Source organism: Pogoniulus pusillus, chromosome 20 (assembly GCF_015220805.1).
Source record: "Pogoniulus pusillus isolate bPogPus1 chromosome 20, bPogPus1.pri, whole genome shotgun sequence".
Taxonomy (NCBI): Eukaryota; Metazoa; Chordata; class Aves; order Piciformes; family Lybiidae; genus Pogoniulus; species Pogoniulus pusillus.
In genome coordinates, this window is record NC_087283.1 from 1,592,751 (window position 1) to 1,610,219 (window position 17,469).

At 47.7% G+C, this 17,469-nt stretch overlaps 1 protein-coding gene across 2 annotated transcripts in view; it reads right to left on the minus strand.

Annotated features, from left to right (window-relative positions):
• BEAN1 (brain expressed associated with NEDD4 1) overlaps positions 1 to 16,749 on the minus strand; it is a 30,079-nt gene extending 13,330 nt beyond the window's left edge. The window contains exons 1-3 of one of the 2 annotated variants that reach the window (XM_064159925.1): positions 16,627 to 16,749; positions 15,587 to 15,661; positions 7,218 to 7,352 (exon numbers count right to left, since the gene is read on the minus strand). In XM_064159925.1, coding sequence (XP_064015995.1) covers positions 7,218 to 7,352; positions 15,587 to 15,661; positions 16,627 to 16,657 — 241 coding nt within the window. In that variant the 5' untranslated portion in view covers positions 16,658 to 16,749. The remainder of the gene's footprint in view (positions 1 to 7,217; positions 7,353 to 15,586; positions 15,662 to 16,626) is intronic. The other variant, XM_064159926.1, reaches the window with a different exon arrangement.
• Between the last annotated feature and the right edge of the window lie 720 nt (positions 16,750 to 17,469).

Genomic DNA, 17,469 nt, shown 5'->3' on the forward strand with positions numbered 1-17,469 from the left:
GTGCAGATTTATTCCTGATGGCACTGTGGCTGTTACGTTTTTTTTCATCTTCTGCATTATATTCTTTGGGAAATGTAATCTTTACACAGAGGTTTTTTTCAGTCCTGGAGTCATAGACTTGTAGAGTCATAGAATTGTTCTGGTTGGAAAACAGCAACGCTGCTTACGCTCTAAAACAATAGTCTGTTGCATATTTATGTAATCCTAGTGATGTTTCCTTTCTCCAGACAACAGACATTAAGATGCTGCATTCTCTCTGTCTTGTCTGTGGCTTTTTACCATCAAGTAAACTTTCTGTCTTCGTTAACTCGTGTTCCAGGGAGTATTTCCAGAGTGAGTGCTTTGTGAAGTCCACCTTGACTGCTGCCTCCAGCATAGTGCTCAGGGAAAGAAAGCATTTGGAGCCCAACAAAAGCTTGTGGGCTGACCTCTTAGTGACTGTATCTTACCAAAGTGTCTTTTCACAGCCTGATCTCTTTGTTTCTCTACCAGTTATGCCCTTGTGTCTGCTTTTGCTGTGCTATACCACGTAGTATACTCTCACCGTGGAGAATCGGATGCCTGCAGCAAAGCATGTGTGAAAAGGAGTGAGCTGAAAAGCAGAGGGATCCACATTTGATTCTCATGGTATTAAACTAGTTTCAAGACAGAGCAATGCATCTCTGAGCCAACAGTTTCCTTCTGAGGAGAGAACAATGCTATCTGTAATCCCTTGCTAAATGCAAATCAGTTCTGTCTCTCTTCTGGAGACTGTTTCCCTGAGTCAGTGGAGTTCATTTACATTTTGGTGACATCTACAAGAATTTTGCCAACACAGCTCATTACTGCAAACAGTGTGGCAGTTCTGACATTTTCCTATCCTCAGAGAATCCCCACAGTGTCTGCTGTTCTTCTCAGACTCCAGGCTTGGCTGGCAGAGGCATGCAGACAGCAGCACCAGCCTTAACCATGGCCTGAGCCAAGCTACCACAGCTTTTTATAGAATCATGGAATTGTTTGGGCTGGAAAAGCCCTCTCGGATCATTGAGTCCAACCATCAATCCAGTACCACCACAGTCATTAAACCTTGTCCCAAAGTGTCATGGCCACAGGCTTCTTGAACACCTCCAGGTAAGGTGTCTCCACCACCTCCCTGGGCAGCCTATCCCAATCCCTGGCCCTCTTGAACAATGAAATGTTTCCTTATGTCCAACTTAATCCTCCCCTGGCACAATTCCAGGTCCTTTACTCTTGTTCTGCCACCTGATCCTAGGGAGAGGAGACCAACCCCACCTCACTGCAACCTCTTTTCAGGAATCTCTTTATGTTACCAAGCCTCACTGGACACTCTCAAACAACTGTGATTCACAGAAGTAGTGACTGAGACTGGGGAGGAGGAAGAAATTCTTGACAGTGAGGGTGGGGTGGCTCTAGCACAGGTTGTGCAGGGAGGTTGTAGATACCCTCTCCCTGGAGGTGTTCAAGGCCAGGTGGCATGAGGCCTTGAGCAGCCTAGGCTAGTGGGAACTGTCCCTGCCTATGGTGGGGGGCTGGAACTGGATGACTTTGAAGGTCCCTTTGTGACCCAAGCCTTCCTCTGATTCCATGATTCAGTGGCCTGGGAGGAGCCTGGATACAAATGTGCAAAGAGATTGTGAAATGCCAAATTCCCTTTCTTCTGTTGGAGCTGCTTTCATAGGAGATCCAACAGACTTAATGTGAAGTGCGTGGAAACAAAAGAATGCATTCAAAATGTAATGATTTCAGTGGCTGTGGTCACTGAAGAGCTCTTATATTCCTAGTGCAGATGTTTAAACAACAGTACTGTGCCTCCCTTGGAGTCTGCTTTTCTGACAAGAACAGTCCACAGTCGAAGTCTGGGAACTATTCAAATATATCTTCCTCAGCCAGATAATGTCAATCATCCTGGTGGGCTCCAGACAGGATTATCTAGAGAGAACTCTCCTTAGGCAGGATTACCTACAGGACTCTACATAAAGCTGCATAGAGAGAGATGGAGATTATTAATCTAAATGGCCTCTGTGCTTACTAGAAGTGGAATCTGCAGGATTATCTGGGTAGATGCAGCTTTCAGCACAAATATAAACCTGGCTCCTCTTAATAGGGGGCTTAAGTAAAGTCTTCATGATGTGAAGGAGTATCAAGAAGATGGAGCCTCCCTTTTGACAAGGAGCCCCATGGAACAGATAGTGGGTGATGGGGGGTAAGTTACTGCTGGGGACATTCCTATTGGACCCCAGAAGAAAATGTTTCCTCATGGAAACAGTTAAGACACTGGAATCATCTTCTAAGGGAAGCAGTGGAGTCTCCTCCACTGGGCAGTTTGAAGACTCATCTTGCCAGGGTGTTGGACCAGCTCACTGCAACTCCACTGTCACCTAGAAAGGCTGGAGCAGATGATCCCTGGGGTCCCTCCCAACCTGGCATTCTGTGAAGTGGTGTAAGGACACTCGATGCCTCTGGTTCTGAAGACTCCAGTCATGCAAGTCTTGGAAAGAGGGAGCAATGACTGCGTGGGTTATGACCATCTTTGGCTTCAGGGCTGCAAATCCTTTGCTTCCTGAGGGAAATGTGTGTTTTAAAGCTGTGTTATCTAGTGCTGAAGGCTCAAAAACCCAAACCCACAGGTAACCTGATACTGTAAGATACCTAAAATCTTTGTAGGCATCTAAGATTCTGTGCTAAATGTTTGGCTGGAGGAGCAGAAAAAGAGCAGGTGAAGGCAAGTACAGCTGAAGTGCTACAGGTCAGCACTGCTTTGATTGCTTGAGCAATGTATGGCTAACCCTTTAGCAAAGATGCTACCTTTTGATTTCCTCTCATGGCAAGGGAATTGTTAGCTTGGTTTTCATCTGGGACAAATCCATGCATTGCTTCTCAGAGCAGCCTCCCTGGAGTACCTGCAGTACAATACAGAGCTTCTGTTTCTGGTTCAAGAGGCTTTAACAGGGAAAAATAACTTGGTCAAATTAAGAAGAGAGCACAAGGAAAAGAAAAGGGGAGAGAGAGGAAGAAAGGGACAAGAATGTTGTTTTTCCACGTGATGACTGACTGACACAGGAAGGAGTAGGCAAATATAGTCATGCTTGAGACACACTGACTACTTCATCTTCTTTCCCATCAGCCTGAATTTCATAGGAGCTGCATATTGAATGAAATGCTCTTGTCAGAGTTTTGCTGCTTAAATGGTAAAGTTCCCACAATAAGCTAAGGAAGTGATTAATTGTCTCTGATAGCTAAGATAACTCGGGTAAAAAATAACTGAGTTGTGGGGCCTTATAATCCTGCACTATAATTGCTCTGTGTGTGTGTGTCTGGTGGTAAGCAGGTAGTCACAGAATGGTTTGGGTTGGAAGGGACCTCAAGGATCATCCAGTTCCAACCCCCTGCCATAGGCAGGGACACCTCCCACTAGAACAGGTCGCTCAAGGCCTCATCCAACCCAGCCTTGAACACCTGCAGGAAGGGGACATCTTGGGCAACCTGTTCCAGTGCCTCACCACCTTCACTGTAAAGATTTTCTTCCTAAGCTCCAGTCTAAATCTCCCCTCTTCCAACTTAGGGAAGGCCATGTGTGAGTAGAGGGGGACCATTACATCCCTTGACCTGCTGGCCATGCTATTCCTGCTGAAGCCAGGAACCACTGAACGTCTCTGCCACTTGCTCATAACTGGACAAGTAATCATGTAAGAGTTCCAGCGTGGCTGGGCTGCCCACAGTAGTGGTGGATATCCTCCAAACACCATGGCCTCCTTCTTACAGCAGAGGGCCAGGAGGGCTTTTGCCAGGTACTGATGGTGAGGCTGCTGTGGATGAGAAAGAGCTGTCAGTCCTTTTTTTGCTTCCCCTTTTGTAGGGACTTTTGCTGAAATTCTTCCTTAACATCATCTTTTGCCCTTCCCTTTTCTGAGACCCTGCCAACCTGCATAGCTGATCAAAAATCAGTCTCTTCTCCTGAAGGTGCACTGAGCCCACATGGTAGTGGTTGCTGCTACAGGGAGACTCTGTTACAGACATTATTATATCTGGGTTGATAAATGCTGGAACAAAAGGTTCTCATTTTATTCCCTCCCAAAGCCTAAGTACATGAATCCCGAATATTAGGTTAGGCATTAATGACACAGTGGGCAGGAGGTGATTTGGAAGTCATTTCCCTTTCACTCTGTCATTAGTCTGCTTCTGTAGCTGATGAAGTGCCTGTGTTGGGAGAAGCACATCTCACCCATTCCCCTTAGCCGCAGACAAATCCCAAATCCCTTGGGGTGAGTGTGTGCAGAGTGAGCACATACAACAGGCTGAGGCTTTCTCTGACCAAAAAAGAGAGCTGCTTGACAGAAACTTGCAATGGCTGCCCTGTGGGAAGGCTTTTTGTCCTTAAACCTGCACACTGCACAACCTCTCATGCTTTTGCATTCTCTAACCTGAAGCTGTGTGTTTGAAGGCCTGAACACTCACACCAGAGCTGCTAGTTTAGACCTAGGTACCATCAGAAAGAATATAGTTAAGTCCAAAGTGAAACACCAGAAGGAGAAGACTCCAGGAGGACCTTAGAGCTGTGTGCCAGTGCCTCAAAGGAGCCTACAAGAAGGCTGCAGAGGGACTTTTCATCAGGGTGTCTAGAGACAGGCCAAGGGAGAATGGTTTGAAGCTGAGGCAGAGCAGGGTTAGTCTGGAGCTGAGGAAGAAGCTCATCAGTAGGAGGGTGGTGAGACTCTGGAATTGGCTGCCCAGGGAGGCTGTGGCTGCCACCTCCCTGAGGGTGCTGAAGGCCAGGCTGGATGAGGGCTTAAGCAGCTGAGTTTAGTTGAGAGGTGTCCCTGCCTGTGGAGGGGAGGTTGGTGTAGCTGAGCTCTGAGGTTGCTTCCAACCTAATCCATTACAGGGTTCTATGATGACCTAGTCCAGTGCAAAATACAGACCTACCACACTTCTGTGATGCATCCCAGTGCTGGGAGGAGACTGGAGGGCCTGCTACACCAGACTAAACCACACAGTCTTTCTGTGCAGGTTTTCTGATGGTGCTGAGCTTCCAGTAGCTCTTGCTGTGCTCAGCACAACCAACACATGACAGAGGTGGTGTGGCACTTGTCTGAAACTCTTCTGTGTCTGAAGTGTATCTGAGGTGACAGATGTTAGTGCCTCACTGGATGACACTCTGCTCTCAAGCTGATAACAGCAAATCAGTCTTTCCATTGAGTAACACTGCCTTTCCTCCAGGCACTTTCTACTTTGTGTGCCCTTCTGTAACCACTGCATTTAGGGGGAAAAAAAGGAGGTATTTACATGTATTGCAAGGAGTTTGTTGCTACTCACTACTTATTTGATGCACAGCTTTCTAGGGGGGGCAAGAAAAAAAGCACACTTATGTGCAATGTAAATTGCTGAAAGGTTTTTTTGTGATCCAGGCAAGATGCAAGATCACCAAGCCTGAGTTCACTTTAAGTGTTCTGTGACCCCACCCAGTATGTTCTCTCAGATAAAAAACCAAACCACATGTCTGCCTCTTCCTCAGCAGAGATTAATTAGGAGTTAAGAGCATAAGAGCCTAAGGGTCTTGTCCAAATTCAGGTTTTGTGTGTCCTCCCGTGCCTGTTAACTGTAGCCCTTCTGGACTCTCAGTCATAAACTCAGAATTTTTCCTGCCTCATGGATCTGACCTGAATCCTGCTCTGCTTAATGGGCTCAGATCAATTCTGCAGAGTGCCTGCGTAGCCTGGGTGCTTGAACTCCAGTGTGAAGGCAGGTAGCAGGTTGTGACAGTCAGGGATCTGTAGATTAAAGGGTGCTGAGGGCCCTATGCATGTTGCAGAGAGCTTTGGGCTTGGTTCTGTTTTGCCTCAATACATCTGTGTCCGTTAGAGCATGGATTGTCTGAGGCTCACTCCTGTAACTCAGGTCTTGGTTTTTGCTCATCTGACGTGCATTGCCACTGGGTGTCAATCTGCTCTCCCTTTGTAACTTCTGGCCTTTCTGGAAAGTTGTGCCTACCTTCTTCTGTGTCCAGTGTTGTGCTCACTAAAAACCCCAAGGCTGCAAGTTATTTCTGGTGGGTCATTAGTGACAGCAGTGTGTCACCCCTGCAGAATGGAGGGCTAAAAGGAATATGCCCTCTTAGATGCTGCTAGTTACAAAGTGGGTATTTGAAAAGGAAGTTTCAGAGGTAAAGCTCTAGCCTGTAACCACTATGGGAAATGAGCAAAAAGCTGAGCTGGTTACATCACTAAGTTTGCTAGCAAACAGCAATTGTTGAGATGACAACACACTTCTGTTCCTCAGAAATCTGACTTACCAGAGCAGTGAAGCTGGCAAGGAGTTTGGAGAGCATGTCTTAGGAGAGCCTGAGTCATCTGGAATTGTTTAGTCTGAAGAAGAGAGACTGAGAGAAGACCTCATTGCTCTCTGCAACTCCTTTGAAGCAGGATGGAGTGAAGCTGGTGTTGGGCAGGGCAAGAGATAATGGCCTGAGGCTGCCTCAGGAGTTGTGTATGCTGGATATTAGGAAACATTTGCTTGCTGCAGGAGTGGTCAGGCTTTGGAACAGGCTGCCCAGGGAGGTGGTAGCTGCCATCCCTGGAGGTGTTTATGGTCTTGTAGTCCTGGAGAAACTGGGTAGAAGGTTGGACTTGATGGTCTTAGAGGTCTCTTCCAACCTTAATGACTCTGTTCTCTCAACTTGCTTGCATCAAGTCTGGTTCTAAACCAAGTGGCTGGAGCCACCTGCACTGCTTCTATAAGCTCTCCTGTGACTCTGTAAGCACACTAGGTATATCTGACTGGGTGGAATTCCTACCTCTCCCATGCCCAAACATTGTTTTAATCAGCTGGCAGTTCCTTTGTCTACTCACATGAACATTTCCAAATGCAGAGTGCCCAGACAGCAGTCACTGCTCTGCAGAGCTGCCAGTGTCTAATTGTTTCTGGCAATGGTGACTGCTTTTTTTAATCTCCCCCCTCAACTGGCATTTCAGAGCTGCAGCCTTCACAATACATTAGCTTAATGCATTTTGAGCTCAACCATTCCCACCACTGCTGCTATGACAGCTCTTCTACTGGAAATCAGCATGCAGTGGAAACGATTCAGACAGATGAGTAAATAAACCTCTAAACAGGCACAACCCAGATCACATCTCGCATCCAGCACATCGCCGCAAACACCGCCTGGCTGAGCAGAGGGTTCTGCGCCCCGAGGTGGTGCAGGCAGGTGAGGGGTGACTCACTTGAGCATGTCAGTTTGATGGACATGTAGTCTCTGCCACAGTCCTTCCTGTAGCGACAGCGCAGCCAGTTCAGCAGGCAGAGTCCGGCGCCGCACTGCAGCTCCTCTTTCTTACATGGCAGGATGCTCTGCTCAGCTGGAAGGAGGAGAAACAAGAGATGACTTTGTGTGACCAGCAACTCCTTCCTCAGCGCCAGAGCCGTGTGCCTGCTGCATGGCAGCCTTGCTGCTGCTGGAATCCTTGGGTGGATAAGGTCACTCTGCCCTCTTTGTCAGATGTGAGAAGGGTCTCAGGCTCAAACAGGCTCACAGGATATCAGGGGTTGGAAGGGACCCAACAAAATAGAGTCCAACCCCCCTGCCAGAGCAGGACCATACAATCTAGCTCAGGTCACACAGGAACACGTCAGAGAATCAATTAGGTTGGAAGAAACCCTCAAGACAGGCCTTGAAAGGCTCCAGAAAAGGAGACTCCACAACCTCTCTGGGGAGCCTGTGCCAGTACTCTGGGACCCTTACAGGAAAGAAGTTCCCCCTTGTGTTGAGCTGGAACCTCCTGTGCTGCAGCCTCCATCCAATGCTCCTTGTCCTAACCAAGGGAGCAAGTGAGCAGAGCCTGTCCCCCCTCTTCTGACCCCCAGCCTTCAGAGATTTATAGACATGGATTAAATCCCATCTCAGTCTTCTCTTCTCCAGACTAAGCAGCCCCAAGTCCCTCAGCCTCTCCTCCTCATAGCCCTCTTCTGGACCCTCTCCATCAGATCCCTGTCCCTCTTCTACTGGGGAGCTCAAAATTGAAGGCAGTACTCAAGATGAGGTCTCACCAGGGCAGAGTAGAGGGGGAGGAGAACCTCCCTTGATCTGCTGGACACACTCTTCCTGATACCCCTCAGGATCCCATTGGTCCTCCTGGCCACCAGGGCACATTGCTGTGCCATGGATGCTCTCCCCCAGCACTCCCAGCTCCCTCCCCACAGGGCTGCTCTCCAGCAGATCCCCTCCCAGCCTGTACTGCTGCAGTTGATTATTCCTCCCCAGGTACAGGACTCTGCACTTGTCCTTGTTGAACCTCATTAGGATCCTCTGTGCCCAGCTCGCTCTGTCCAGGTTTGCTGCCCTGCTGTTCCCCATCATTGCATGGTGCTTGAGACAGATGAGGCCTGAGTGAAGCACACCAGAGCAATCCTACAGGTGCTATGGCTCTGAGGCCTACTGACTGACAGGCTTTAGCATCCAGAAGAAACCAACCCATCATTGCCCCAGCATAACACACAAAATAGATAGATGAAGGAGGAAAAAAGATCTTGCATAAATGGAGTGGATTAAAGGCTCTAGTCCTTAATATAACTCTCTCACAATCTCCAGTTTGGCAGTTAAGTGTAGGAACTCACTCTGATTGAACTGGGAAGGATTTTTGGAATCATCTTAATAAAGCTCTTTGTAAATTTATGGAAATGCAAACTCAGGTTTGTTTTTTCAGAGATGTGAAATCCTATATAGAAGGGCCTCAGAGCTGAACTCAGGTTGCTTGATGTGAGCAATCTAAACCATTCCAAACACAGGCGAAGGAAACTTCAAGCCCAACTTGATTAACATTTGCTCTTCAAAGGACACAGAGGGCCAGTGTGCAGCAGGTACCTGGCTGAGGACAGACAGTTCTGCTGTATCATGGCTTTGTTTGCTCGCCAGTGTTCTTAATGTGGAGCCTTTTGCTCACCCTTCCTAGCTACAAAATCATGCACTCTGGAGTAATTGTTCCTGATCTCCAGTTCTCCACACAGCTGTTCCAGGAGATGTCACTGCAGTTATAAATACCACTAGCCCCAAAAGCATCCTGTTACAGGAAACCTTGGGCTGCAGGCTTGTACCTGGCAGCTCTGCAATCTAGAGACCAACCATCAGAAGCCCTGTGAGGAGAGGCTGAGGGAGCTGGGGGTGTGCAGCCTGCAGAAGAGGAGGCTCAGGGCAGAGCTCATTGCTGCCTACAGCTACCTGAAGGGAGGCTGTAGCCAGGTGGGGTTGGGTTTTTCTCCTAGGCAAGCAGCAACAGAACAAGGGGACACAGTCTCAAGTTGTGCCAGGGGAGGTCTAGGCTGGATGTTAGGAGGAAGTTGTTGTCAGAGAGAGTGATTGGCATTGGTATGGGCTGCCCAGGGAGGTGGTGGAGTTGCTGTCCCTGGAGGTGTTGAAGCCAAGCCTGGATGAGGCACTTAGTGCCATGGTCTGGTTGATTGGCCAGGGCTGGGTGCTGGGTTGGGCTGGATGAGCTTGGAGGTCTCTTCCAACCTGGCTGATTGTATGATCAGATCATACAGTACAGGTCATAGGTGGTTACTGTATTTTTGGGGCAGTTTTAGGGTGAAATGGCACAGAATTCCAGCAATTAAAATTGTGGGGCTTACTGCCTGGTTTGCTTTGGGTTTTTTAGAGTTATAATTACTGTTTAGCTGCTGCTTCTGTCATATTTTTTTGTTGTACCAAACACAGTCACTGTGTAAATGGGAACAACTTTTGTTAACTCTAGACTGGTTGCAAAGTCATTGCAAGTAGCTAAAAAGAATTCACCTGCAAGAAAATGATATAAAAGGGGAAAAAAACTCCAATGTATTAGAGTCCTGGTATGCATCTTACATTTCTATCTTCAAACTCCATTAGGAACTAAATAGACTTCATGGAAGTGAACTTGATTATTTCAAACCTCTTTGAACTTGCTTTCCACTCTCTCTCATTCACTGTTCCTGTTTGTATTAGTTAGACGCAATCTTCCTCTGTCACTAGTTACGATTTCACCTTTTTTGGATGTAAGGTTTGCTACAGTTCCTGCAACATAAAATCCCTGTTATACTTTTCACTGCTTTGCTGGCTCTGCTCTGAAAGTCACTGGAAGAGAAATGCCTCTCTGCTCTCATCCAGGAAGCAATACCACGCTTTCTGTTGCTGCTAGGTGTTGAGCTGTGTCAGTCATTTTGGGATATGATCTCAATGAGAATGCTAGAAGATCACTGTGATGTTTTATTGTCTTCAAGGACAACCATGAAGATTTTAAACTACAAGAAATTACTTGGGCAGGTCCAAATGTTTTGAATTGAAAAGCACTGGAGGACAATGACCTCAACTACATAATCATATGCAAAAGTAACAGTAGAATATTGCAGTGGTGGAGATTGTCCAGCAGCAAGTCTGTTCCTCCAACCCCAGAACCAAAGATGAAACTGAGATTTGACAAGGATGGGGAAAAAAGGATGGTACAGGAGAAAGCAGCTAGTGCAGTATCTTGTTAACAAGGATCAGTGCCAGACAGCTACCAGCCCAGGGAGGGCTTGCTTTCTGCTTCAATTGCTGGGTAATCTAAAGCAATCCTTTGTGTTTTTTTCCCTGCCAACCTTTCTTCCTTTTTCCCACCCTCAGTGTTGTCCAGACACCTGCAATCTGGAAGGACAAGGCCTGTTGCTTTCTGCAGTATCTACTATGATAAAGTTTCAGCCTTAGGTCTTTTAAGTAGTAGTAATCCTGTAACAATTTCCATTGCCTAGAAAGGTTGGACCAGATGATCCTTCACATCCTTTCTAAGCTGGCATTCTGTAGGTCTATAATTCTGCAGCTGCTAAAAATAAAGCTAGGATACTGAAAACCTGTACAGATGAGATGTTTACAGAACTGCTTCTCTTAAACATGAAACTAAAAAGGGACTAATTAAATAGGAGAGATGTAAAAGTTAACATCACCCACTCCCTTCCATTTCACTACTACTTATACTCACAGAATCATAGAATTGTGATGGAAAGCCCTCTAAGATCATTGAGTCCAAACAGCAACCCAACACTGCTATGAGCACGTCAAACCATATCCCCAGGTGCCATACCCACGGGTTTCTTGAACACCTCCATGGACAGGGACTCCACCCCCTCCCTGAGCAACCTGTTCAACCCCTGATCACTCTTGCAGCAAAGATATTTTTCCTCACCTCCAACCTAACTCTCCCCTGGCACAATTTCAGACCATTTCCTTTCCTCCTATCACCTGATCCTAGGGAGAAGAGCCAAACCTCACCTCACTGCAACCTCCCTTCAGGGAGCTGTAGGGAGCAATGAGGTCTCCCCTCAGCCTCCTCTTCTCCGTGCTAAACCAGCTCAGCTCCCTCAGCTGCTCCTCACCAGCGCTGTTCTCCAGGCCTTTCACCAGTTTTGTTGCCCTCCTCTGAAGAAAGGCAAGATCCTAATTCATTGCTTCTAATGAAAGAAGAAAACAATTGCTGAAAGGAAAGTCCTCACTTTAATGCTAGAAGTAAAAGGATTAGCATGCTTGCCTCTAAAACCAGTAATTAAAAGATAAGAAACTTATAATTGAAGAGGCCAAAGAAGCAAAGTGTCCTAGAAGCACTATTTGCATTAAGAACAGTGCTGAGTGGCTGGAATGTCCTCCAGTGACTTCCTTAGCACAGGTCCTTGGAGACTGCAGTGTTATAGCATGTCAGGATTTCTACAGTCTGAGGGATTTCAGGAGGTTCTAGTAAGATGTGGTTTAAGTCTTGCAGCTAAAATCCCTCTTTGCATAAATGCTGTCAAAACCAGCTCAGTTGCTTCTGCCAGCTCTGAATTTGAGGCCAGATTTTCAAAGCACCTAGAGAGAAAGACTCTTGAGCAGGCCTTACAAAAATGCATAATCGGGTGTCTGCCTCTCCTTGAAAGAGGCTTTGCTTTAAGGTGTTTGGGCATTTACTGCATTTTAGGTGCTTCAGCACCTAGCTCAAATACAGCCATTGTATAATAATGTCAGCCTGCAAGAGTTGCTAGCACCTTACCCCTTCTCTGAGAAATTTCTTAGATCAAGCTTGTATCAGTTGGATCAGATTCCCTTCAAAAACTAAAACATTTATTTGCAAGGACTCTAACCTGTATGTTTGCATAGGAATGAATTCTAATCTATCATTCTTTCCACTAAAAAAATAAGTCAGGAATGAGAAGTTCAAGTCAGGAGAAGCTGCTGAAGCCAGAGCACTAAGTCAGTGGTTACAGTAGAAAGGAACGATTTGGAGTTATTAGTCTACATCCTCATAAAGGAGGATGAGAAGTTGCAAGCTTGGAGAGAAAGTGATGCCTTCCTAGTGCAAATTCCAGTCTAATAAATGAAAAGGTTAAAATATACATACTTTGATGTAACTGAGATTTGAAGCCATCATAAAATAAATTGATTGGCAGATACTGAGCAGGGTACCACTTACTAGGGCAGAAGAGTTCTGAGGTGTGGTTCTGGTGGCATTTGGACTTGGTGATCCTGAGGGTCTTTTCCAACCTAAATGTTTCCGTGATTCTGTGGCCTCTTTTCTGCAAAGAGGGACTCATTCAAGCTTGAAGTGCAAGGTGGAAAAATACAGTGCTGATGTTTTCTGAAGGAACCTAAGGGGAGAGATGGGTTCCTTCAGAAAATATCAACAATTTGAGGGGGAAAAAGTGAAAATCAGTGAAGGAAAATTAGGAGCAGATTATTCTGGGGATTAAACTTTGCTGTGCACTTAGAGATGAGGAGGCAATTGGAGTGTGCTTCTGGTACTGCCTGGCATCACAGGCACATGTGGTTTCCGGCACTGTCTGCTCAGAGAAGAGGGAGGCTGCTAAGGGGTGGTACATGTTGGCGCTTTGATGACTGACACCTCTCAAGACACCCCATAAGTGGCAGGAATGCACTGCTGCAGGGTGCAGAGGTCTTAGTGCACTCTTCTCTCCAGGACACCAGCTCACAGCAGAGCTGCCGTGCACAAGCTTGAGGCAATTCTCTGTCTTGCTGAATGTCTCTTATCTGCTGTAGCCAACAGAACCACTTGCCCAGAACCCAAATCACCCAGTTCCAGCTGTGTGAACTGCAGGTGTGTGTGAACCTGATGTTGCATTGATTTGAGTGCTGGCCTCAGCTGGCTGAGTTTGGAGACCACTCTGGGAAACATGCAGGATTTGCCATCAAGAACAATAGATGTGCAGAGCATTTTGTTCTTGCTGTGCATGGAAAGATTTCCTTTTTTATGGGTAGAAGCTTGTTCAACCTTCCTTTACCATCCTGAGGTCTCAGAGCACAGCTGGCATCCAGCTGTGCCATTACTGTGTATGAGGTGAACACTGAGGGACAGCATCCAAAGCATCTACTCAGGGGCCTGCTGGTTTTAGAATCAGAATCCTCTGTGCTTTTTGTAGTAAGTATGTCCCTGTGCCTAGCTTGAGGGTGGCTTTCATGCAGAAAGAGAAGGCAGTCACACTAAGAACACTTCTGTTCCTTCTTGATTTAGTGAGATAATTCTGTTTAGTGAGCCTAAGTCTGTAAGATCTATAAAGGTTAAACCACAAGAGTTCTAACACTGGATTTTAAAGTGCTATCTGCACATTTTATAGTTTTGGCTTGCCTGCTCCATGCATCAATATGAATCTTCTAGAGATCGTGCTGACTTCTCACTTTCACAATCACAGATACCTGACCAAAAGCTGCACTTTGCAAAGAAAATTCTCAGAAAGAAACAGCTCAAACAACAAATTTTAGTAGCAAATTTCATTTCCTATCAGAAAGTTCCATTAAATACTGGAACTATCAACCTGGCTTGGAACTGTGTGGTTTAAGCCACAGATCTGAGTATTTACTTGCCTGAACTTGGCTTTTCATCTCTGTCCTGTATGAGAGCAATATTCATTAGGCACAGCTGACTCAAGGTGAGGAGAGCTGCAGCCCTGGGCTTCTGCACTTAGAAATTCAGTGTTGGGCAGGTGACCAGCTCTGGTACCTGGCATGCATGAGCTACATGTGCATCACATAGCTCAGGAACGTAGTCTGCAGAGCTCAGCGGGAGTCTGGCGTGATGCTAGTCTGCTGCCATGAGCTCTAGAAAAGCTTTCTGTTGTCGTTGTTATTGGCTGAACTGCAGTCAGTTAAGGCTAAAGTAAAACAAAAGCACTGTCTTAAGAACACTGAATTTTGAAGAGACATAGGTATCCACCTGGCAACTGGGGCAACAATCAGACTATTCCTGCTGCAACAGCTCCATTACAAAACTCCACTGATCTGAAATGAATGCTACACCAAGCTGTCTTGACGTGAAGAAGCTGTCTCTCTGGGACAGGCAACAGCAGGGGAAAACCTGAGCTTGAGACAAGAAATGGATAAGAAATGTTATTTTGATGTGGATCCCCAACCTAAATACATGCTGGCTGCACTGGTGATGTCCAGGTGGTCAGAGAGAGAACAGTTTTCGGCAGCTACTGATTTTGCACTTGCTCTTGAGCCCAGCTTTAGCATGATTTTTTTTTCTGGGGGTTTAAGGCCTTACCAGGCAAATCTGAAAGATCTCATTCTGCATTTACTTGGTTTTGAACTGTCTTCAGCTTTATCAGTCGACTCTGCTCCTAGTCACCATGGCTATCTTAGTGTTAGATCCTCACAGTTGTTGACACAAGCTGGTCCTGACACCCCGAATAACTTCTCCAAGCTAGTAGGTTGTGGCAGCAAACACTGAACTTGAGAATATTTCTTGTCTGTGAATGATGGCAGCTGCCTAACATTGGCCCTTTACGTATACTCCAAAGTAAATCAATCTTTGCCCCTTCTTTCCTTAAACTTCAGGTTTAATCTCATCATTTCTCTCTCACCCAGGATGGGCTTGGAAGTTGTTACCTATGTCATAAGCTGTGCTGAAATGTTGTAAATAGTTTTTTCTTGATCTGAAGTACTTGTTTTGAATAGTTGTGGGTATGTTTTTATCAGCATGCATTCCTTCATCTCAGAGATTGGACACGCTGCTTTGATTCCCTGCATACATGTGGCTTTCTGCCAGAACAGGACCAGTAACAGGAGCAGAAGTGCCTCCTATAATGTTTTATTTCCTTTTTAAAAAAACCCTTCATGTAGTACCTACACAAAGCACTCATAAATAGCAGAGTGAAAGGGAGTCAGATGTCAGGAGTTTTTATGTCAATGATTGGAAGTAATTTTTAGCCACGCTTATTTCAGTGGTACCAAAATGGTATCAATTTTGACTGCTGTCAGTGTGCTCAATTTGTTAGCAGCTATGTGCTAACTTCTTGTTGTGGGAGAAAATGCTGAAAAAGGACTTTCTTTTTCCCCTTTAAAGAAAAAAGGAAATATGGAAGATGTGAAATGTTTTACGTTACTCTATCTCAGGCAATTCTCTCACTTGTGTGAGCTCTGTCTGTATAACAAGCACAAGGTTAAGTCCATTTCTGTTAACTCAGTTGTTTCCTTAGTCAGGAAGCTATTGGCTTTTTAATGGATTGATGTTTATCTGCTAGAGGACTTTAAATATAATATTCCTACAGCTGCACATAGCTGCAAGGCATGACAGTAATGCAGTTAAAAAAAAAAGAGACTACTTACAGAGATTGGAATAATTGCTGCCTAGTCCAATATGGATGGAGCTTCCAGAGATGAGAGGAAGATAGATGAAAAGAACTAAGGGAAAAATGGGGGAGGGAGAAAAAAGGTCCTTAATTGCAGTTTGGTTTTGTTTCTGCTGTCAGCTGAAGACACGTTGTGCTGTCAACCTGCACTCCCTCTCTAGGGCAGGATTACGTGTTTTGGACGGTCACTGCATGCACAGATGTAGCTTGAATAGGGGTGAACGAACCAAACAAATCCTTGCTTGATACTTCCAGGAAATCACTCCCGTTTAGGAAGTGTTTTATAGGGCTCGAATGACTCTTAAGTCCCAAAGCCCGTTCACAAACAACACTGCCTTACGTAAATATGCTAACTATTGCTGATCAGTCGTTTCCCGGTCTCTGACACAGGTTTCTGCCCCTGTGAAACACAACTGTTCCCTCCTGTCCGTGCATCTTGCATGCATTAGGAGCGTGTGTGTGTGTCAAACCGGGCTGGAATAAATTTATTCCACAGTTTGAAACACATCTTCCCCCTATGCATTCAGCTTTAATATTTATAACTTGCACTTCAAAGATTGATAATTGCAGGCACCAGAACGCACGCACGAGTAAAACGTGTCCTACATAACAATACGTTTGGGTTTCTGAGGAGATGGAATCGTTCGCCCCTGCACCCGCACGCAGCCTGGGAGCCCCCGCCACAGCCGGGCGCGGTACGGCATTAGCAGGGACTCTGCCCAGGCTGCAGTGACCCCCGGATGGAGCTGCGGGCTGGCCCTGGGCTCGCTGCCGGCTTCTGCCCCCCAGCCAGCTCCTCCCCAGCGGCTCTTCGCTGCGGGCCTCCCCGGCCGCGCTTGGCTGCGAACCGCGCCGCGGGGCAGCTGCCGCCGCCGCTTTCCCGGAGCGGGTTCCGGAGTAACGCAAACTTTCCGCGGACAGCCGCCCCGGCCCCTCGCCGCCGCAGCCCCCAGGAGCAGAGCCCTGCCCGACAGCCGCCCCCTCTCCGCGCCCGGCCCGCCGCCAGTCGCGCCTTACCCCAGCACACAGGCGCGGCCGTTATCTCCATGCGCCGCGGCTTCCCGGCGGCTGGCGGCGGACAGCGGGCGGCGAGGCGGGCACAGCAGCAGCCGCCGCCGACAGACGCGCCCCGCCGCCTCCTTCTGCCAGCGGGGCCGGAGCGGCGGCGGCTGGACGGAGCCGGCGCCCATGGGCGGAGGGCGGGGGGAGGCGGGTGACCTCCGCCCCGCGGGGGCCGGCCGCAGCTCCCCCTGCCCTGCCCTGCCTCCAGCCGGGGCGAGGAGGGACGGAGTCGGGGCGCCGGCCCGAGGGGAGCGGGGTCCTCGGGGGGCAGCGGGGCTCGGGGCTGGCACAGGCCGCACGGCGGAGCCGCCTCCCCCGGGGCGCTCCGCGCCGCGCATCTTCGGGGGCTTGACTCGGCCGGGGTGGGGGCCCTGGATTCCTGGGGCCTGGAATGACCCCGGCCCCGCGCCTTGTCCTCCCACTGCGGTCGCTAAGGGAAAGGAAGTGTCAGGAGTGCTGCGGGGATTCGCTGCCTGGGTGAGGAGCTGTAGGCGGATAGCGGCTTCCGAAAATTGAGTCCAGCCGCGCACTTGGGCTGGAAGGGAGGGAACTGCCTGGGAATAAACCCGCGGGGATGGACGGGATTATCCCAGCAGTGCGGCGAGGATAAGTCGCTGCGGCTGGGTGGGGGCCAGGAGAGGACTGTAGCACTAGTAAGTGCTAAAAACACTTCCTAACTATGAGAGTTACTTGTTACCGGGAGTCTTGGAAGCTTTTCTCCTTGTGTCTTGTAAACGCACAGCAGTAGAGACAGAGAAAACGGGGTTGCAGAGACTGCTGAAGCCCGTGAGCTTTCCT